A 22886-nucleotide genomic window follows, 5' to 3' on the forward strand; every position below is an offset into this window, starting at 1 on the left:
CATTTTGTAGGCATGCAAGCTATCTCTTTATAATTTATAATGAGTTGATATCCGACTTCACAGATTCTTAAATACCAGGAGGTCCAGGCAAATTTTAATTCAGACTGTGTGCAGGATAATAAAAATTTGCACGATCAGCATAACAAAAGCATTTTAATGAACATCTTAGTGCTGTTATTTGCAACACCTTTGATAATTTTGTATTTCTGAGAAAAGCAGGTGGGGAAGAGGGGTATGATTGTTTTTCTGCACATAATTTTGAGTGGTGCTGTAGCCATCTTGGGAAGTTTAGCTGTAAATATAGGAGACTGAATTTGCAACTTGTTTAAGGTGTGCTCACAGATGGCCAGTCCTGATTTGTAGCACTTCTACTAAGACAAGTGAGGAATCACAGACAGTAACACATGAAGTATGAGCACACCACAGGTACCAAAATCGACATCCTGACAGCCTAAATATATGTATATATATGTATATGTCACATATAAAATATTAGTTATTAAAGCAACAGGACACACTGTGGTTGTGCTGTTTGTGCCAACTGATCTATCTTTGACTAAAAAAGTGATGTAACTAATGTCAATATAGAATGAGTTTCATATTTCCCTCCTTAGAATTTGATTTGATGTCCTGGTGGTGTTGAAACTTCAGAATGCTGTTGGAAATGTTAGATATTTCATTCATGTCTAGTATACTAACCAAAGCTGCAAAATAACAAATGGCCAAGATAAAACATGAAAAGCATTTAATTTTTTTTAAAACTGAGAGTATCTTCCTATTTCCATTCCAATTCAATCTTTCATTAAATAAATATTACAGCTTTGTATAAGAAGTATTTATGCACAGTATTTGGAGGAAAACCAAAGTGAGTTCTGGTTGTAAATGGATTTCATCAGTTTAAAAAACAGTTGTAATCAAAGCACTAAAGTAAGCACAGGGAACATTTTTATACCATTCCTCAATACCAAAGTATTAGAAAAGAAACAAAATAGAATTAACCTTGGCAGTAAATTGTTTTCTACTTCAGCGTATTATTCAATCTTCAATTATCTTGTCAAGGAAGTGGCTAAAAATATTGTATCATGTCAAATATTTACCACCACAAGCCAGAGTATTACCACAATACAGAAACTAACTATATCCAGTATATCTAAATTGCAAGGCAAAGTATTTTTTATTTGCTTCACTGTCGTCCAGAGAGCAATTGCCCAACATGACTGCACTGCATTTGATAGTGCTCTTGAAAAGCAGGGCTTGAGAGGTGAAAGTGCATGAAGCAGTCCACACTAGGATTCTATGATTTTAAAGACTTGCTTTTATTTTCAATCACATACACACAGTAGTTATTCATGCAAAGAAATTTTTAAGTCTTGTGTCTTTTTGGTTCTTCCTTCTGAAAAAATATAATTAGTCCAGGATAGAGGACACAGGTAAGTAATTTTCTGAAATGACTATACTTTTCTGAAAAGTCTGGTGGTGGTTGGTGGTTCAGGAAGCAGAGAAGGGGATGGAGCTGCCAGACTCTTACACCACACTGCTGAAGAGAAACTGTGCGTTTAACTCCTTCTCACACCTGAAAAAATCAGTCACTATCAGTAAAATAGAAAAATGAGCCAAAACCACTTGAGCCGCTATTTTAGTTATTTTACAGAAAATAATTACATTTAATCTCAGCAGTTAAGCAGTTTCTTTCTCCACCTCCATCTGTATATAAGGCTTGACCTTGGTTCTGCCCCTGTTCAGCCAAATCTCCTCAGACAATGAAGGAAGAGTTTTTGCTTGAAGAAGGGATACAACCTTGGACCTGTGTGAGTGGTGTTAGTATAGCAGAATGTACACATGAGGTCTGAGGTGCAGAAATGACTGCAGCAAGTACCTGAATTTCCCTTTCTCATTGAGGTTTTAACTCTATGATGCTCTGGCATCTATGACTGAGATGAGTAGGAGACTAATGCATCACACCAATGAACTCTGCTCCTACAACATTTTTGTCCTGAAAGGGAAGGATGAGTTTTTAGTGTATCAAGAACACAGAGAGAAAGTGTTAAACTTTAAACAGTATTTTATAGGATAAAAGTACACCTCCCATACTTTTATCCCCATTACATTAGTTCTTTTGTTTGCTATTTTAAGACCTGCTCAGCTGAGGAATAGTAATTTTCTTTCTCAGCCTTAGGAGCTGCCCGCCTTAGTCTTTTAAGTTTGAAACTCTCTCAATGGGTAGGTCAGAACTATATGAGTTAGTTAGAGAAGGGCTCCCACAGGCAAACCATAGGCTAGTTCTTAATCTGTGTGACAATAAACATTCTGGTTCACATTACTGAACCTCAGGGAAAACATCGTGTGCCAACTGAAGCAAAACCTACAACTTGAATTATTTGACATCAAAGGCCACAACCCCCAAAACAACAATTGTTCTCAGAGCCCTACACAGAATTAGAAGACGGTGGGACAACGCATTGGCCATCCCCAGCTTTCCAGTTTTCCCTACCCATGATGTGCATTCATATGGGTAGGTGTTTTAGGGGTAGTCTCACACATGGTTACAAAGGCCTAACGCTCCAAAAGGACATGTGCTATTTAACCAACTTTTGACCTGAGCTGAAGGTGAAGTTCTGATTTGATATTATGAACAACCATTTGCCTACAGGGAGACTGTTTACAATTACTGGGTGTTGTTTTGTTCTATTGTGCTCATTTAACTTGGTATTTCCTAGAAGAGTGATGACAGCCAGCACGGCTGTCAGATGTTTATTCATCAGCTAAAAATGCTGAACACAGCATCAACAACCAAATTGCTTATAGTTTCAGAGCTGTTTCAACCAGCTGCTCAGCAGTCAAGTAGCATGTCAGTTCATTAGTGTTTATTTTCAGTTTATTAGCACAACTTGACTGAAATGATTGTCCTTCAGTCTTAACAACCTGCTGTATTTTCTTTCAACATAAAAACTGCTAAAAACATCCAATGCATTCTCACATAAACACTTGAGTAATTGCAAAAAAACTCCCACTCTGGTAGATTAGTTTGTTAATACTACTGAAGCAATTGTACTCTTCAATAGTTAAAAAGAATGGAAGGAAGAGAACATAAAATTTCCTCAGCATTGCAGTAACCTGGGGGCAAGTCTACACCCATATTTCAGTGTTATGTTGTAAGGAAAAAAAAAAAAAGCTATTGTGCCAAAATGTTTCCAGGGATATTTTCTCCAAACACCACATTAATTGAAATGAACTGCTGCCTATATGCAATGTCATTTACTTTCCTAACTTGCCTTCAAACATTTTAAGCATTGTGATATGACTTACACACACACAGCACTTAAAGAAACACCTGACAGAAACTCACCACCTGAGACAGGCCTTACTGGATTCTGTTTTACTAAAAATTTGGTAAGGAAGTATTTTCCATTTAGCTTGTTGAATTAATTGCAATTTTTGATTTAGTTTCCATGTTGTTGTTGCTCTGACTGTTCTTCCTCCTAATGCTCTTCTGTGAACAAAAAAACCAAAGTGCTCTTGTGTGCATTTACTATATTATGTAGTTGTTCTCTGTATATTAACTGTGTATCACCTATGACAGCAAATCAATGAAAATATGAATTCCTTGCATGCACTTCACTATGAAATGCAAACTCATTAGCTCCTCATAGCAAGATTGCAATGTTGATTCAGTAACATTTTTTTCTTTACTTGTCATACACCTCTTACAGGCAATGTAGCAGGAATTTGGATGTGATCATCATTTTAAATGGCTTCTCTGACATAGGGAAATGAGAGATGTGATAATTACTGAATGCTATTATCTTTAAGAGAACTCATTTCCTGAGCTGATGGAGTATCCCCTAATAAATAAAGGCACTAGAGCATAAAACAGAAGATTAAAAGCTGTATCACTTGGCAAGATGCATGGTTTTTTAAATGTCATAATGTTTGCTCTGTGTGGGAGCATCAGCTTCAGTTGTACAGAGCTAAATGAAAGTTTAGCCTAAAACAGTATTACTCACAGTGGTCATGTATGATTTCTTTCAGTCTGCCACTTCTGACTGCCTCCACTGCTAAAGAATTTGTTATAGAGGTAAGGACTAATTAATATATGACAAGGTTGATTTCTGTAGTTTGGTGGTACTGGTGAGACCCCACCTGGAGTACTGCATCCAGCATGGGAGTCCTCAGCACAGAAAAGACATGGACCTGTTGGAGTGGGTCCAGAGGAGGCCGTGAAGATGATCAGAGGGTTAGAGCACATCCTGTGTGAGGACAAGCTGAGAGAATTGGGGCTGTTCAGTGTGGAGAAGAGAAGGCTCCAGGGAGACCTTATAGCACCTTCCAGTACCCAAAGGGGCTACAAAAGAGCTGGAGATGGGCTTTTTACAAGGTAGTATTGTGACAGGACAAGGGGGAATGGCTTTAAACTGAAAAAGGGCAGGTTTAGATTAGATATTAGGAAGAAATTGTGAGGGTGGTGAGGCACTGGCACAGGTTGCTCAGAGAGGTTGTGGATGCCTCATCCCTGTGAGTGTTCAAAGCCAAGCTGGATGGGGCTCTGAACAACCTGGTCTAGTGGAAGATGGCCCTGCCCATGGCTGGGGGGTTGGTCACTAGGTGATCTTTAAGGTCCTTTCCAACCCAAACCATTTCCTGAATCTGTGATCTTGTTTATAATATTAACAGAAATTGAAGGAAGGCATACCTATGGTATGGTTCAGAGAATGCCTTTCCATTAAAGTGGACATAAAAATGAAAAAAAACAACACAACAGATAGAGCAGAGATTTGAAAGCAATTTCCCAATATGATAGTGTTGGCCAATTGTACCACTGTCTAAAGGCTGAGCTCTCTAAAGGGAAGATAAACACACTAACATGTATTTGGATGTATCTTTGCGTGCTCTGTTGGAAGAATTTGTCACCATAAAATTTCAAGTTGGTCACAGACCAGACAGGTGAAAAGTCATAAAAGGTAATCATCTAAATTCTTTGTGGTCTTTTACATCCAGAACTCCAAGTAGTTTTGAAGAGATAGATGGTGGCCAAAAGTACCCACATACCCAATTGGCTTAGCACCACTGTCATCTACCCCTCAGTTCTGTTCACTTGACCATATTTCTTGTTATCCCCTGTGCTACAGGGAGCCATTTACAGACATTCATTATTGGAAAACCAAGAAAAATAACAAAAACTTACTGACAACGTAGAATTATGCTTTGTCCATAATTCTGGAGCATCCAAGAAACGCTCCAGACAACACGATGAAGTGTCTCGAGTCAGTCTGGCTGGAGAAGAAATACAACAAGCAGATGATTTACAGGCTGAAGCGTTGGCTGAATGTTGCCCTTGCCGGAGCCTTGAGCACATTTCTGCCTTTAGGTGTCACTCTTCACCTGTACCGTGCATGCTCCTTGCTGAAGGGAGCTCTGTCTGTGTCACACAACCTGAGTGAAGAAAAATTCCAGGGCTGCCGTGTTGCTACAGCTCTGCAACACCACATTCAGAGGAGCAAGATGACCGCAGAATTAACCTGAGGTAAGGGATCTGACCTAACACGGAGCAGAAGCTGGGATAACCAGGACTGTCTTCCTGGTTTAAAAAAAAAACCTCTTTGCACTGCACACTCTGATTTTTTAATTTTTTTTTCCTCCCCACTTACTGGATGATCCCATGAATTGGTCACAACGCTGTGCAAATTTGATGTACAATCACAGTCATGCTGGATTTTGTGCTACATAACAGTGGTAGTGAATTCTTGCAGCACATGTGTTTACCTTTGTGCTAAACGCCTAGAAAACCTACAATAAAACTGACAGACAGCATGGTCATGCTGTCAATTTGTTCATGCTAGTAATTATGGCCAAAAAAAGGAAATTAAAACTTCCTTCGTATATTTCAGAAATCACGTGACAATGTTGGCAAATGAATTAATTTAGCAATACATGCAGTAATTTTATTGCCATGTTCACTAGCCCTGCCTTGCGCTTGTGACACAATATCAGAAAGCTGAAATTGGTGAGTACAACTGTGCTGACCAGCATTCTCCCACCGACCCACCTGCAGCCAGCAGCATGGTATTGTGTTGTAGAGTTGTTCCAGATGTTATTTTTTCTCCTTTCTGATGAAAAAAAGATGGGAGGTCTGCACATGGCCAAAAATAAGCGTTTTCCTTTATGCAAAGAATCATTATCATCCTTCAGCTAACTGACATTTCAGACAGACATACACTAAAAATTTCGGGGTATTCCTGCTGTGAGAACACGGGTATGCATTCTGGCCTGTTACATGGAATTAGGCTTTTGAAAAAGAATTTGGACAGTGTTTTGGCTGCTTGGAGCTCTGAAATGCAGTAGTATTAGGTTTGACTCCTGGAGTGTTTCTCATAATGTTCATTGATTTTAAAACCAGAGCTTCATCCTTCAGTCCACTCAGTGACATGTTTCAATTTTACTTTCAATTTTACTGAAGGGAGCTTCTGGACATACTCTGAATTTTTCTGTGCTCAAACCCTGTTAAGTCTGAATTGAGGCTGATGTTAAGTGTCTCCATTCTCCCTGAGCACCTACATCCACAAATCTTTCCCTGAAAGACAGACTGCTCCCTCTGGAAAACAGTTGTGGGGAGGGCACATTTAACAGCACCCTGTGATAACATACCTCCAGGACTTTTACTATTAGGGCACTTTTTTTGGTAATTACTCATATTAAAAAACACCCACACAACAAAAAAACCCAACAAAACAAACCAAACAAAAAAAAAAACCAAAAAATGAACCTTTATTCTAGCTGTGATTTAACATTCTGATGAGACATTTTAAACATATCCTTTTCCTTCTAAGATGGTGCAACTGAACTAAAAAGGTTGAATATCATCTAGATAATTCTGAGGATAGATCTTTCAAAGTATGGGCATAAACATATTTTCCAAGATAAAAAATTCCAGAGGTAATGTTTCTGAACATTTGTTGATGGCAAATCAGGACTTAAAGATGTTTTCATAGCATCTGCCATCAATTTCTTTTTCTTAACAACTTAATTTTGTAACATCAGACATGTCTTTACCTAGCTAGGGCTAACAGCAGAAAGGGGTCATTGTACAGCTTTTTACCTCATCCACACTTTAAACCATCAATTGTTCTGGAAAACGAAGGAGTATTTGGTGCAGCAGTTACTTCTTTGTAATTCCTGCCTCGTAAGTTTGTAAGTATCAAAGATAATTTCCCTTATTCTCCAATGACAGATATGAAGTAGAGACGGGAATAATTTCACACATTTTAAATTTAGCCTGGAGGAATGTTAAATGCCCCCATTGTTAGTGCCAAGCTTATGATGCAAGAAAGGCTAAAATCTTCCAGACAGCAACAGCCAGCCGTTCCCCATAATGGGACTTACTTAACAAAAGCCCCAGTCTATCCATTAAATAGACATATTCAGAAAGAGAGCTCTTTTATCAAGCACCCTAATTTCTATTTCATATATAAGTACTCCAGGAATGTGGACAGAACATCATATGGAAGCATCAAGAGACAAACAACACTTACTGCTTCCCAGCAGTCAATTTCAAAATAAGACAAATACATAGGAAATTGGTATTAATTTAATTAATTAATTAATTTCCTCCCTGGCTCCTTACTGACAATCATGTTTTCTTGGAGGCAGAGCAGTTTTGCAGTTCAGGCTCCAAGCTGTACCGTTAACAGAGAGGTTGGGAAAGCGTGTTGAAAAGCAACATAATGCCAGTCTCTATCTACATGTACTTGAACCCCAGCCACAGGGCAGTGAACGAAGCCTGCAGAATTGTTGCTTTCTAAGTACCAGAACAAACATAGAAACAGTAAACCCTGAACAGCCTTCAGCAGAAGGTTCCACAGGAGAAGCAAAACTTGAACTCTGTCACCAAACTAGAAAGCGAGTCCCACACAGGGATTACAACAGCCATAGGTACTGTGAGGGGCCTGTGGGCTGGACTCAGTGCATCCAAACAGGCCTCACAGCACCATAGGAAATGTTCATCAGCTTGAGCGCAAGGTTGTTCACTGACCTTCATCCCATTATTTTGCCTCCAGCAGAGAGGGAGTTTTGCAGAGGCACCCGGATCTCCTTCCGCACAGACGAGTCCATTGATCCGCTGCAGCTCATCAGCGTCCCACACGTCCGGCCTCTCACCACGCAGGAGATGTTCAGGCCAGCACACAAGCTGACTGAAGAAAAATTCCAAAGCTGCTATGATGCTGTGAAAGGTACTTCCCCTTGAATATCAAGGAGCATTGCAGGAGACATTCCTGTTCATATACAACTTCGGATTTTCTGGAATTTAGGACTCTGGGTTACGTGGAAGCTAAATCCCAGATACAGCTTCAGATCTGGATTAAATTATGTGTACCGCATGTTTAGTGACACGAATCACACATTTTGACTCCTGAAAAAGGCAAACCTCTCAAAAAAGAGGACTCTTCAACTCTCTCAAAAGGTACCCCATAAAACTAAAAAGCTGGTCCCTATAAGAAATGGGTCCCCTTATTTTACGATAAGAATCAAAAAGTCAAAATTCTCTAGCCACTGGAAATCAGAGGTTTCTATTATATGTTGTAGCTTGGCCAATCTCTGCATATACAAGCTGGGAGAAAAAAAGACCTTGAAAATTGTCTTTTTTTTTTTTTTAGCTAGTCAGAGCAAACAAAACTTGCTTTTTTTTAGCAAATCTTTTTTTTAGCAAGTCAGCTGTGTGTAGTATGCTTAAAATGACATTTAAGTACAAACAACTTTAAGAATTTCTTTTTCTTACAGTGCTTACAAGTGCTTTAATTCATTCTTTTCTATAGGTCCCCCCTTCAAATTGTTTTGACAGAAGGCTGATTGTGATTTTAATTTTCATCCCTACACATGATAAATCCAAATATAAAAATGTCCTTTGTGTACTATGCTTTGACTTGCTGGGAAATATTATGGACATAGATAGCTTGTGCAAGAATTGAAAAAAACCAGCAATGTTTCCCAAAAAGATAGCACCTCTCTCCTATTTGTTCTTTTTTTCACCTAGAGTGAAGTGTGTTCAACTTTGTGAAAAATGAGTCTCCAAACAGTAACTCTGCAGTTGGCATGGTGGTTTGGGGGTTATGATTTTTTGTTTGGTTTTTTTAATGGGTTTGTTGTTTTTGGCTTGATTTTGTTTAAAATTTTTTTAATGGAGAGAGAGATGGTAGAAGGACTAGCTTTTACTTGACAGATTTCCTTCATTCTATCCAGTCATGTGGTCATTCTCCCCCCACCCCCAATATTTTTTACTCAGTCAACCAGAGGAACAGACTCTGAAGCTACTTAAAGACAAAAAGTCTGAATCTCGTGTGTCTTAAGATACCTTTATATTTATGTAGTGCTGTAAATGCTTCTTAAATGAAGCCCATCAGAAGGCGCTGAATTACCGAATTTAGTAATCCTGGCAACGTCCACATGTTTACAGCTTTATCTGTGTCCCCTAGAGAGGGCTGAAGGAAAAGAAACAAGAAGCCAGGAGAGCTGTAGGAGCATACTTTGTATCTTCTTCATTGATACCCTTCATGCCATTCAAATAGGACTCCGGAATACACTACTTTAATTAGCAAAGCTTGTTTTAAAGTAAACAACACAAACACTCCTTATAGGACAGTCACAGTCTCCCCTGCTAGACATACAGGCTTTTTGGCAAGATCACATTCAAACAGCATGAAATTCACCCCTGTGCACGGCCCCCAGAAGGCCCTTGCACCATTTTAACTTCCATTTAGCTGCTCTGGATAGGAGCAAGTGGTTTGTGGGATAAGGACGGAGGTTCACTACAATTTTCCTCCGAAAAAAAAGATGGTCCAAATCCACATCCGTAAAGATCAGCAGTTTTACCACTATAAGGTCATAAAGGTGTAATATAGGCGTCATGCATAGAGTACATACCATGTTTCAACTGAGTCCTGTCCCTGCATGACTTTGAGCCCCAGTGAAAGTACAGATCCACAACGTGCCCGCAATTAAGCCCTCAGTCATTATATTTGCTGCGTTGTGCTGTTTACTGGGAACACTGCAAAGTCATTCAACTGACAGGAGTCAAGACAGCAGTGAGAAGAGTATCCTCATGAGGAAGCTCTGACAGGATTCCTTTGGACACATGGGAGAACATGAGAGTCCCATCTTAGTTCAGTAATTGCTAAACAAACAGAAATTGGAAATCATTAATGTGACATTGACCCATAAAACACTGATCACTGAGGCCCTGTTGTCCCCTGTGGAACAGGGAACAACAGATGGTCAAAGTAAACAGGGTAAGAACAAAACAATATGGAAATAATGTTGGTTCCTTAACAAATCTCTTACTGTAGTCCATTTCTGCTGACTGACATCGGTTGTTCTCTTCAGCTATAACTGTGCAACAAAATCGGACATGTCTCATCTTCCAGTCTTGATACTGAGCTGCTGTTGATTTTCTTTTGTTGGTCGAGTTTTTTTGGTTTTCTTTTTTTTTTCTTTTTTTTTTCTTTTCTTTTTTTTTTTTTTTTTTTACAACTACGTTTATCAACACTGATACATTACAGATCTTGTTAGTTATACTTTGAAGTCTGATCATGCAGAACTACAGGCAGGTGCAACTTAGATCTTATTACAGGATGGACATGGCAAGGTGAACAGTTGTTTTTGCTAGTTAAGATCTGGAGCTTTGTTACTGTTGTGGCTTAATGTATACTGGCCATAAGTCCCACTTACCCAATTTACTAAATATACATGATTCTATATGTACACTGAAACTTCCAGCACCCTCCTTTATCAGCATGTGACTGACTTAGGAGAAGGTCAGAGGTCAACCATATTTAGGCATACAGCGGCCTTATTGTAAAAGATTTTAACAGAAATAGCATGTTGGATTATTACATATTAGTTACAGAGGAAGGGAAAAAAAATCAATACAACTATTTACATTATAAATATCTTGCTTTCCAGAAGACAAGAATGGCCCTGTTCAGTGAAAATTAGCAAAAGAGACCTGTCTGAAATGATAAGCATGGTAGGGATACATTTATTTCCCAAATTGACTGTGTCTTACTTCAATATGTGCTTTTCAGCTTTTCCCTCTCAAGTAAAAAGGCACCATTAGCCTCAGTTGAAGTTTTTCAACATTCTTTTGTCAAATCAAACCCTCTTTAAAACTCAAACTTGCCATGGGTCAATGAGCCTGAACATGCATTAAGTTAAACATTTCACCTCTTGCAATCAATAGTTAATTAAAAAAAAACCAAACCAACAACAAAAAAAGAAAAAAAAAATCAGACCACATTGGCAAGTTCCTAATACATCAAGAGAATTCCACTAAATTCCACTGGACAGGTCTGTTTTCCAGCTTATCAGTGAAGATGACACATTCACCATTCCCCTGCCTCCCCCAAGCATCTTACTAATTAAGACATTACATATTTGTATAATATTCAAACCTACTGCACAACAATTTTCTTTGTGTGTGTGTGAAAAAGATCACCTTGAGCTTGCAATTCACTGTGTCCTTTGCAAAGTGGTGGAAGTTCAAATAAGCACAGCCATCAGATTCTTGAAGATGTGTGGTTATATTACAACTACTCTCTTTATTCACACTGAGTAGAACAGAGGTTCTGAAAATCACATCCCTATGTACACCCTCTCTTTCCTACAGACACATACAGAAGCAAAGAAAAATAAGAGCCTAAACAGAAAATGAACCATTAACTCAGACTTTTTTTTTTGCCAGACTATTAAAAATACCCTCTAATTCTTCCCTGCAGGTGTTCTTTTGTATTGCTCTCCCTGGAAGCACAGAGTTTGTTGCAAAATGTCTTTTTTGTTTGGTTGGTTTTGCATGTTTGAATTCACACAAAATTTTAAAATCTCAATAAGCATGAAGAAAGAAATATAAATATACCTGAAATGAAAGAAATTTTTGATCTTTTGAAATACTATAAAGTTTGTAATATAAATAAGCTAACACTCATTATTAGAAGTTATTTTGAATTAAAATATTCCAATCACATTTCACAATAATTTCAGAATACTCAAAACACCTTTTTTTCTTTAATAAAAAATTTCGGAGATTTGCTGAAAATGACTTTATCAGGTAGTTCTAAAATTTGCTATTAGCACATTTTTCATGAGAAAATACGGAAAAGAATTGGAAAAGAAACCACTGGTGCTCACTGCCAAATATATAATACAATCTGAATCAGTTAAGTAGCACTACTTTAGAAAACTCCCTAAAGGCACTGCAACAGGTCTAATTTCTTCACTAGCATTAGCCCAAAGTTAGAAGGTAAAGCAACATATGTGAAGACAAAACCAAATTGGTTATAAGTTTGGAAGAGCGACATAGTGACATGATCATCTAGCTTGTGTCACCCCTGGCAGCCAATGTTGGGCAGGAACTGGGGATTTCCAGAGGAAAACCATCAGTGCATTAGGGCTTGGAAAACCTGTTCAGGCTTTCTGCAGCTTTTGGTTGGTTGGTTTTTTTAAACACATTACCACACTTGCACTCCAGTTTAAGCTCCGTTTCATGTAATGCATCTTGCTAAGATTCCTAAATCTATGCATGTCATGGAATTCTAGATAATAGGGGGGGATCATCAACCACAATGCAATTCCCATAAATCAGTGTGCGACCAACTCAAATATCTGAACTCTCTAAAGATACATTACAATTTAATGGAATATAGTCAAAACTCACAACATACTATTCCAGTTACCAAGTCAGTATCTGAAGACTGTTTTCAAAAATTACCAAAAATTATGGATTGAAAACATGTATAATCTTGCATCAACTTGTAACAAATCAATACCTCATCCTCATTTAAACTCAGCAATGCAAAAGAAAATGGACAAAGGGTCTTTTACGAGCCATTCTGACTTTTTCCTTTCTTTTTGTTTCTCATCTATCCAGAAGTACTCCACCTGAAAATAAAGCAGGAATGTTTTGCAGCAACTTTCCTCTATACCTTCTCAATGGTATTTCTTGCAGCTAGTGCTCTGAGCAGCCATTGATAGTTAAAATGCTTCTGCCATTCTCCTCACCCAGCTCATAGCTACATACATGGCTCAAGTAAGCCACTTGGGACAAAATTTCAGGCACTTAAGATATCAATAGGCTCTTGGGCATATTTTCAAAAATACCAAGGTGTCCAGCTGCCCTTCAGGACGATGCCACTTCTGGCACAGGCTTTCTGATTGCCTCCTTAGTGCCTAAATACCTTGGAACATCTGTCATAGATCTCTTGCTTCCCAATTTCCTTCGTCTCTGGAGTGGTGGCAATCATGCTTACAACTGTAAACCTCAGAGAATTAAGTGAAAATTGTTGCTCAAGTACCACATTTAGTAACATTTTAAACAGAAGTAGATTTTAAAGATCAATGGCAAAAATAAGAAAAGCATTTATTATTTTCAAGCTGAACAAAATGTTGGAGTAAAGGGGAACACACTTGAAGAGAAGGGTATCAAAACTTCTAGAATCAGAAAATAAAATTTGTTTCCCTTAAGACAGCCTCAGAACATCATCACTATAATCTTTAATTCAAAAGTACCTGCACTGTTATACTGTATCAGCTTGACAGCACCAAATCCCTGGCACAAAGCAAAACAAAGGATGCTATTCCTGCTTGATGGTCACTACTTCAGTTTGGACATACAAGGACCAGAATTGTAAAGAACTAATGCTTTTCTTCATTGATGGCTTTTTTTCTAGTGTCCAATGTGGACAGCTCCAAGTCTCCTCCCCTAGACAGAGCTTCCCATAAAGGAGACTAATTTGAGGACAAAAAGAGATGCAGTAATTCTTTTAGGCCCCATTTCAGCAAGGCACTTAAGCACATGCTGATGTCAGCCATTGCTGAGCAAAGGACAAAAGCACGTGCTAGTTAAAATTATGTATGCATCCCTATAGTTTCCATCAAGTGTTTGAACAAGCACTGGTGCTTAGCAGAATCAGGGCTGCTGGGAATAAAGCTCTGGAACTCCTGTGATGTGGGTTCATTCAGCACCGACCAAAGGACATTTTCTATGGTTCTCCACCCAGCCTTCATGAACCCAAACAAGACTGAATTATACCATGGGACCAAGAGTATGTTTTTTGGCTTCAGTAGGTGAAACATGAGAGATCTACAAGTATCCATCTACTGCAAATGGTTTCTCTGCTGTTGCCTGTGTCATATCTCCATAATACCGCTGGCAATGAACTGTGGCTACTCCAAGTTTCTACGGTTTACATTGGTGGTGTGTTTGCAGTTCCTTACTACAGCTTTGCCTCTTTGAGATACTTGGTTGAGTTTTGTTTAAATAACACACTCAAATGGTGCACACTAAGGAATGTAAAGCAGATATTAGTTACCTGAATATTATTAATATATATCTATGATTAGTTAAATCTGGAGGTGATACATTTCATTATTGCTAAGAAGTCACCCTTGGTGTTATTGCCTACATACCTACAGAGCTTTGCTGTTACCTTTTAATATTTTTATGATCATTGGCTTTGAAGTGAGAGTTACAGCACTCAATAATGACTTGATGTTTCATGGCTTAAGAGAGAATATTGCTAAATATATTTAGCAGTAGTAAATTATTGCTTTAAAAATTACTGCTCTGAGTTTTTAGAACATGATCAACCTAATTTTATTCTCAAAAAAATTTCAATAAAAATCTACCAAAAATACAACCAGGGAGAAAAAACCACTTCCTATAGCAATTCTGATACAGCTCAGACTTATCAAATCTGAAATTATTTGATATCCACTTAATTTTTACCTCTCCTTCTCCCCATCCTGGGGAGAAATCTTTTCTTCCTTTCTTCCCTTTAAACAAAATCTGACTTGATACTCAATTTTTTCTCCTACCACAGAATGGCAGGCTGGTAAGCCACCCAATAGAACAATCCTATTTTGGTAGAATTTTGAATACATAAGAACTAGTGGATTTAAAATATCCACTAACATATTCTAAACAGTTTCTCTCTCTGACATTTGGAAAAGTATTAGAGTACAATTTAGCTCATTTCAGTTTACATGGCACACTTTGGTAACAGGACAGATGATTCAGATTTTACTTAATTTCCAACTCAGGTAACAATGACCTTGCAGTGGAGAATGCTAATTGCTGTTTTGGCAGGAAAAATATTCAATTGTTATGAAATTTTGCACAAACTCTTGTCATTCTCTGGTAAAAACACTTGCTGTTACTTACCATTGGAAACCCTGTGGATTATTACCTGGTAAATTCAATTTGATATTCGGTCACTGTTGGGTTCTTTGGAACTTGTCAAAACTGCCTAAGACCCCTGATTGCATCCCTTTCATCCAGAGCACCAGCTGAATGGTAACCTTTGCTATTACTTAGAAAATAGGAATACTAGACCCATGCGCTCCGTGGTTCTTTTCCATGTAACACAGCTGCTAAAAATTCCTGGGGAGCCTGATGATTTGTCATGAGCAAATGAACAGCCAAAAGCACCTGGAGAAGGTCTGTTCTCTTAGTAGCAGAGGTCCCTGATAGCAAATGATTTAAAGGGAAAACAACCTCTAAGCCACAAACATACACTGAGGGAGAGTGGGCCGCAAATATCCTTTCTCTATCTAACCTAGTAAAGACCTAGACATAAAATAAAAACAAGCTGTTGCACGTCCTTTTCATAATCATATATCACAATCTGCTCATTCCCCAACCCTCTAACTTACAAACATACCTGTAATTCATAATAGCGAGCCTATCTATGACCTAAGATGATAACTCACTTAACAGTGACAGGAAAAGTTGCTTACTGAGATAAATCTTTCTGGGTTTAGACATGCATAAAAAAACCTTCATTCTTGTTCCCTGTAGCTTGCAAAGATACATGTGCTTCCTTCTAACCTGGTCTCAGCTTGGTGTGTCTGCTCTAAAAATCAGAACAACAAGTCTTAACATTCACAAACTAACATTTTTCTATGAAGCTCTGTGGCTTCTTCCTTCAGTAAAACTGCTTATTATTTCAAAATATATATACAACTCTCAGCAGAAATTTTGGTGCTACATCTTCAAGTGTCTGAGGGAGACACAGTTCTATGTGGTTATTTACACTTCCACAAGTCCTCATACATGATATGCAACCTCATCAATGAACAAACAAATAGAATATACACTGGTAATATCACAAATGTGTAGTTATGCAGTTCACCTGAAATGGGCCATTTATGGTTGTGGGGTGCACACTAAGTACGTATGCAGATGTGTGTGTTCCTGTGGGCACACAGCTGCATACACTGCCAGAATTCTCTTGGCACGTGTGGGTATGTGCTATTCCTATATGGAGAAAAATGCATGTATATCTCTGTCTGCCTCACTGGGCAGACGACAGAACAGAGAGTGAAGGCAGATGTACACTCGTATGTTTGAGAGTGGCTACTGCACACCTTGTCATGCCAGTGTGAAAAGGACAGTTGCAGGTTGCTGGTTTTGCAGCCATTCATTTTACATCTTGTGGGGAGGGGGTTAAAAAAAGGATTTTTCAGTTCCTTTTTTTTTTTTTTTTTACCCCCCTGGTAAGCATCACTGGAAGAAGACCAAAGCAGAGCAACTATAAGTTAAATATACACTTGAGCTTAGCTGCATTACATAACTCTGTAGGAGAAGCAGGCTGAAAAGATTTTTTCGTTTGTTTGTTTCGTTTAAATCTTTGTGTTTACTATTTCTCATTCTTTTCATCTCTTAACTCCCATCAATTTTTCCTCCTAAATGACATCATCCTCTGAAGAACGCTGGGTTTCGCAGGCAGGCGGCTAGTCACCTGCAACAACCGAGGGGTCCCGCAGAAGCTTCCAGGCTGCTGTCCGTGTCAGACGCCAGGGTTTGATCCGTGGACATGGATGAGATGTCATTGACAGATGAGGATGGAGGGAGGCTTTCACTGCTGTTCACTGCTGCACCTGTGCTACGAAAACGAACACCAACGTGATTAAACCCGAAACCCCGGAATGTGTCGTGTTTTGAAAAAGCAAAGGATACTTACCCTGTGGCAACAGGCATGTAAGTACACGGGCCATTTTAAACAGTGGCAAACATTAGCAGAAAATGGGCCATACAAAATTTAGGCATTGGATAATATTAAATATTTTACCAGGAAATCTCTCCCTCAACAGCCTGTTTTGAAAAGTTACAGCTCGTAACACTAATATTCAAAGCTCCAGATCGGAACTGCTTTCTGCTCTTGTAGTAGTACAAAGACATTATGGCATCAGAACTAACCTTACATTAATTTACTCTCCTGATACATTGGGAAAATAAAATAGTTAATTTAATAGGTGCTGCAAAAAGACAGAGCAATCTTAATGACATCTGGCTGGTGACTGCAGACAGCAATCATCTGTATTTTCTGGCAGAAGACTTGTTTTTCAGAGAGTTAAGTACATGTACATCATTCAGGTACTCATTACATATATCTCAGCATCCAGTACAATACTGTTACTTCATGTTTACATGTTATCTAATCATGTGACATTCTATTAAAATACTAATCAATCAAGACAACTGCATCTATGTGTAGTGAAAATATGACTGAATTTATCTATATTAATGACTAAACAGTATATTACCTTTCTAAATGTTTACTGTGCTGGACAGAAGACTACCATTAAGTCATGGATACTGTCTCAGGAATCAAATGGAAAGAATTCTGGTAGGTTCAATAGATGTTTGACCAAACTGTTGCTGTGCAACTTTCTTTGATGAATGTACAATCCACTTAGCTAGGCAAAATAACTGAAGAAATAACTGCAGAAATTGTACAGGTGAAGATTTTGTTACACTCTGTCTGATTCAGCACCACTGAATTCAATAAACCTAGCTATGTTTTTTTCAGCAAGCATGAATTCAGCCCATAAGTTTCTGGAAATTGCATTTTTATGGTTATTCCTAGCTTTCAGCACAATTCCACATGACACAACACACAGACATGATAGTTGCTGTTGCAGGCCCAAAGCTCCCAGACTCAAAAAATATCCACAAAACCAAATGAAACCACACTAAACGTAAATGACAGAATTAAAGAATTCAGCAGCACAAAGTAGCACTTATGCACTAACACTCAGAAACCCAACCAAAAGCTGCCCTAGACAGTAAGGAATGCTTCATTTCCTATTCTCAGCACCTGCCTGGTGCTACAGTAGCTTGTTCCTGAAGGGATGGGTGCCAGGTGAGACGGCACAGAAATGACAGAGGTGCATTCAAAAGATGAAAAAGAGCCTCATTTATGAATCTGCTGTTTGAGAGGAAGCTTCTCACTGGCTGCAGGATTAAAGAAAAGAGCTGAAGGTTAGAGCAGGTGAGAAACAGCTCCTGGGATCTGTTCCTGGCTCTGCCCTTGACTTGACAGCTACTGTTACAAGCCACACATCAGCTTCCCTGCTGCAAAGCAGGAATTCCTTCCTCAGAGGGCTCTTATGAAGCATATTTAACAAGCACCAATGGAAGTGCCTCCAAGACTTCAGCTGTAAAGTGGTACAGATTTGGGGGTGAAATAACTGAAAAGATAACTGCAGATTTTGCTGTTTCCAAAAAAATAACACCCTATGCCTGTCTTGGAGATTTGCTCAGCTTCTCATAAATCGTGTAAATAGTAACTATTGATATCGAATGTTGCAATGCTTGGCAAGTCCAGCTGCTTAATTTAGATTCTGCACATGACAGAAGAGGTCTAGTAAAGGTATCTGGTAGTTTCTGGGTGATAGCAACAGAACTGACCAAATCAGACAGCAACTGAAAGCCAGGAAAGGTAGAATACAAGGTCAATTTTCATCTAGAAAGGGAATACTAAGAATAAGCTGTGCTAATATCCAGAAATGAGAAGAGAGTTGAAAATGTTAGGTATGAAACTACAGCTGGGTAGTGAAGGTTAGAGGAGAGTGTGAGAGGAGGTTAGTTAGTATGGACAGAATTTAAGTTTAATTCTAAATAATCTCCACCCTTGTATTAATTTTTTTCATTTAATGAGAATACCTGCTGTTTGATAATACCAGCCAGAAACACTTTTAAAAAATGCATTAACCAAACAGAAAATGGTGTTTGTAAATTCCTCCCCTATTTTTCACAAAAAACAGCTTATATCCTTTGCTTCTCTGCTTCAGAAATGACAGAGCAGAAGAGTCCCAAGACTGCTAGTGAAAAGTTCTACTGCACTTCTTGGTAGAGCTTAAAATAAATAATACATCTTCTGTGGAACCCAGAAGGAGACCTCAACAGAAGATTCACATAAGCATGTGTGATAGCCAAATAGTGTGTGTATTTTGGAGAGGTTATAGGTGTATAAAAGGTGTATGTTTTCATGTTATAAGGTTGTGAATTAGTCAACAGTCCTGGAGGTTGATTCGTGGCTATTTCTCGCATGTATTGTTGCAATTAAGTTCCACTGAGAAAACTTTTTATTCTAACCATTTCTATTCTCCCAGCCTAGTAATGATATGGCATAGACCCTTTGAGTAGTCAGCATGTCAGTAAAGTGTACAGCATCCAAATTTATAAATAAAACAAAAACATTCAGCAATTCTGTGACAAAGAACAGAAATGCAGAAATTACCATCTAAGATTGAATTCCTTGTTTATGTGTGCATGTGGACATGCACATGTTGCTCACATATCTATGTCACACATATATACCCACCTACACACAAATTTTTCCACTCAATTCAGCACTACTAATGCCTTAAATAGGTTTGGACATGGTGAGCTCTGAAAGATAGAAGTCTAGATAAAGTGTAGAAAAAAGCAGTAATTTTGAAAGACTGAAAGATGCAGGTAGTGAAGTTCAAAGGAAGGAAGACTGATTAGGGATGTGATGATGACAGAATTTACGTGAGCTAAAAGCTGACAGAAAGAATGATGGATGAATTTGTTCTCCAAGTTCTCTGGAGATAGGACAAGAACTGCAGCAAAAAAGACTTAGGAAAAAAGCTTTTTTTAAAAATAAACACTGAGAGATCTTTTGGACAGGCAGAAATAGTATCTGGGAGCAATTTTAGACACTGTTGATTTTGTTCACTGGACATAAACATGGGGGGTACTTGAGTTTCTCCCCCAAGCTCCACATTTCAAGCTTGTATGTTATACTAACCAATTCTTCACAGAACAAGGGATTGACACCCTGATACACAGGCACCTTAAGTAGCTGCATCAATGGGCAATTATTATCCCTGGTGCTGTCAGCTTCAGCTGTTTCCCCAAAAACTCTGATCAAGTAATCGTGGAAACTAATCTCCAGCTTGCTTGCTATGATTATTGACAGAGTGCCAAATCTTAGCTTCCTGAATTCTTGCCAAGAACACTAACCAGTGAGTAATGTGTGTGTAGAGCCTCTCATTTTCCTTATGCTCAGAATTCGTGTTTTGCCTCATTCTTTCAGTATTTCATTCAGTTGAATATTTGAGTCAGGCACACAAAGTGAAGAAAAACAGGAAATCTACTGTTTCACAAAACAGCCTCATCTGAGATGAGTTTTTAAATAGGGGCTAAACTTGTTGGTGCCTAACTATCCAAAAACAGTAGAAGAAATACAGGTAAGAAATGACAACTTTATATGTTTGAAAATGTTTTACATAAACAATAAAAACCTTCCACATAGAAAAAACAGAATATGGAATACATAATGAAATCCCTGGATAGTTAATTCTTGAAACAAGCAACTACAATGTTTCTTGATCATAAATCAATCCCCTGCAACCACAGTGCTGCAGGGGAGAAAGATTTAAGAATGAAATACTGCTTAGGCTCCAGATTACTTTTCAGTGATGTTACCATAGTTCAGTAAATTAAATCTGCAAGTCCTGTACTTTGTTTGCTACTTGGCAAGAACACAATGGATTGTTTCCAATATATTACTTCATCGATGTCAAAATCCAGGTGCAGTGCTAGTGCTCCAATATCACCATCCAGCACTCTATTAACTCCCTCCATTGTTGCCTTGTTTCCCTTTGTCCTGTCAATTACTAATGATACCTTCTTGTTCTAACATTAACTAAGTTCAGCAGCAAGTGAAAAATGAGAATGAAAAAAGCCTTATGTCTGAACGTACGCAGAATTAACTGAATTAAATTATTTTAATTTGAGGACAAGCTCTGAAGAGCTGGTTTTACATGCAAACACTACTGGAAAACTGTGCTCAAAATCTGGTCACTTTGAGTCTGCCAGTGGAAGCATGCCTTCACAAATATGTATTTCTGTGTACTGGCAGTCACAGTTTGCATTTCTGTGAAAAGAACTGCTGATGTGAATTTTCCTCAGAAAAAACTTAGTTGTGATTTTTTTTGCGACAAGATTTTAAGAATCAGTCGTTGAGACAACTTTCCCTTCTCATTGAACTGTCAACAAAGCTTGTCAGCAAGCTATCCTGATTTTATCAGCCTTCTGAAAGGATAAACTACCAGACCAGGTACCAGACACTTACATGTGACTGGAGTGGGGATCATGTGTGCAGTCTTGCATGTCCAATAGATGGATACCTGATAACATCCTCATTTTTTATCATATCAACCACCAGATTATTAGTTCAGTTATGCATCCTTAAGCAGTATAAAAATATTAGTGTGAGATAAACTTCCCCACTTACAGGAGTATCATCTGTAATCACAGATCTTTCCACAGAAAATACCAGAACAACTATGCCTCAAATAGCAAGAAGGCCAGTTTTTAAGTATTAACATGATGCTGGAGCACAATTAATCAAGGTCAACTCATTAGAAGCATTGAATTTCATAAAAACTTTTTAACTGGTCTACATAATGGTAAATGTAGCACAAGTGCTTCAGCTATCTCCATTGTCTTTTTGTCAGTACAGAAATCACATCAGTTATTCAATGGGGCCGAGTACCTGAAGGAGAAGGCTGTCCTTTTACTACACCATTTTTAGTCTTTTCTTCAGAATTCATTACTTCTTTGTAGATGAGTTCTGGAAGAGAGAATTGTAAGAGTTACAAGCAGGGACTGGCACCTGTAACCAGGAAAAAAACAACCATCACACAGTGTTGTAGCCCTCCCAAGAGCACCCTTCACAACTCCAACTGCTCTACTTGCCTAAGACCTCCCTCTTCCATTCCCCTCATCTCTTTTTGGAGCTGAATTGAGATAAATGGGATTAAACTAGAGCACAAGAATTGTTTAACGCTGCACTGTCTAGAAATGAAGCAGCACAATAACACAACGCTTTTTACTGGGGCTAAAATTCTGATGCATTGTCCTGCCAAACATTAGTCTGTTCTCCAGATGATATCCTTAGATTTCAGTGAAGCACTGGAATCCACACTTCCTCTGTTAACATTAACCTGTGTACATAATGATAGTCCTCAGGACATTCCTTATATTTTTGCTATCAAAGCACCAGTAAGGCTAGTGTCAATTCTTTATGTCTGAGGAATTCTAACACAGACACGCTGGGTGGTGGGATGTGGCATTTTGCCACTGAAATACCCCTTCCCATGCCTTTACTGCAATTACCTTTCCATTCCTCAATTGTATGTTCCCTTTCATCCAGCTGTTTATCATATATCTGTGGAGGAGGCTGCAGAAAAGAAACAAAGTTATTTAGTCAACTGTCTGTTATATTGGAAATTAGGAGTAATTACTTAATTAAAGATAATGTCTCTTCTCCCTCTTCATAATCCATCCTGTATATGCAAAAACACACGAAACACATTTGAATATTAAAAGAATTAACACTTTTGGAATCCAACTCTTTTTGTAGAAGAAATCAATTACTTCTCTGTTTTCCTCTTTTAAATAAGAGGCATAGTTGCAGTTGAAATAAAACTGCCATTGTGCTTGTACTCAGCCCAGAAACTGTATGCACCAGCAGAAAATTACTGACAGAATACCAAACAAATACCAATCTTGATTAATTAGTAGTACC

The 22886-nt window shown here is 38.3% G+C and overlaps 1 protein-coding gene and 1 long non-coding RNA gene across 10 annotated transcripts in view; both read right to left on the bottom strand.

Moving 5' to 3' along the window:
* Positions 1–1078: 1078 nt before the first annotated feature.
* Positions 1079–9320, bottom strand: LOC127472560 (uncharacterized). The gene is made up of 3 exons (XR_007905052.1): positions 8027–9320; positions 5183–5271; positions 1079–1573 (listed from the first exon to the last, which is right to left on the bottom strand). It is a non-coding gene; the product is annotated as an uncharacterized LOC127472560 (long non-coding RNA).
* Positions 9321–9557: 237 nt separating this feature from the next.
* Positions 9558–22886, bottom strand: part of LOC127472536 (mitogen-activated protein kinase 10) — a 196962-nt gene continuing 183633 nt past the window's right edge. For all 9 annotated transcript variants that reach the window (XM_051790947.1, XM_051790940.1, XM_051790943.1 and 6 more), the window contains 3 exons: positions 22475–22538; positions 21852–21929; positions 9558–16920 (listed from right to left, as the gene is read on the bottom strand). In XM_051790947.1, the coding sequence (XP_051646907.1) occupies positions 16778–16920; positions 21852–21929; positions 22475–22538 (285 nt within the window). In that variant the 3' untranslated portion in view covers positions 9558–16777. The remainder of the gene's footprint in view (positions 16921–21851; positions 21930–22474; positions 22539–22886) is intronic.

Source organism: Manacus candei, unplaced genomic scaffold (genome assembly GCF_025592945.1).
Source record: "Manacus candei isolate 608988 ecotype Guabito, Panama unplaced genomic scaffold, ASM2559294v1 h1tg000028l, whole genome shotgun sequence".
Classification (NCBI taxonomy): Eukaryota; Metazoa; Chordata; class Aves; order Passeriformes; family Pipridae; genus Manacus; species Manacus candei.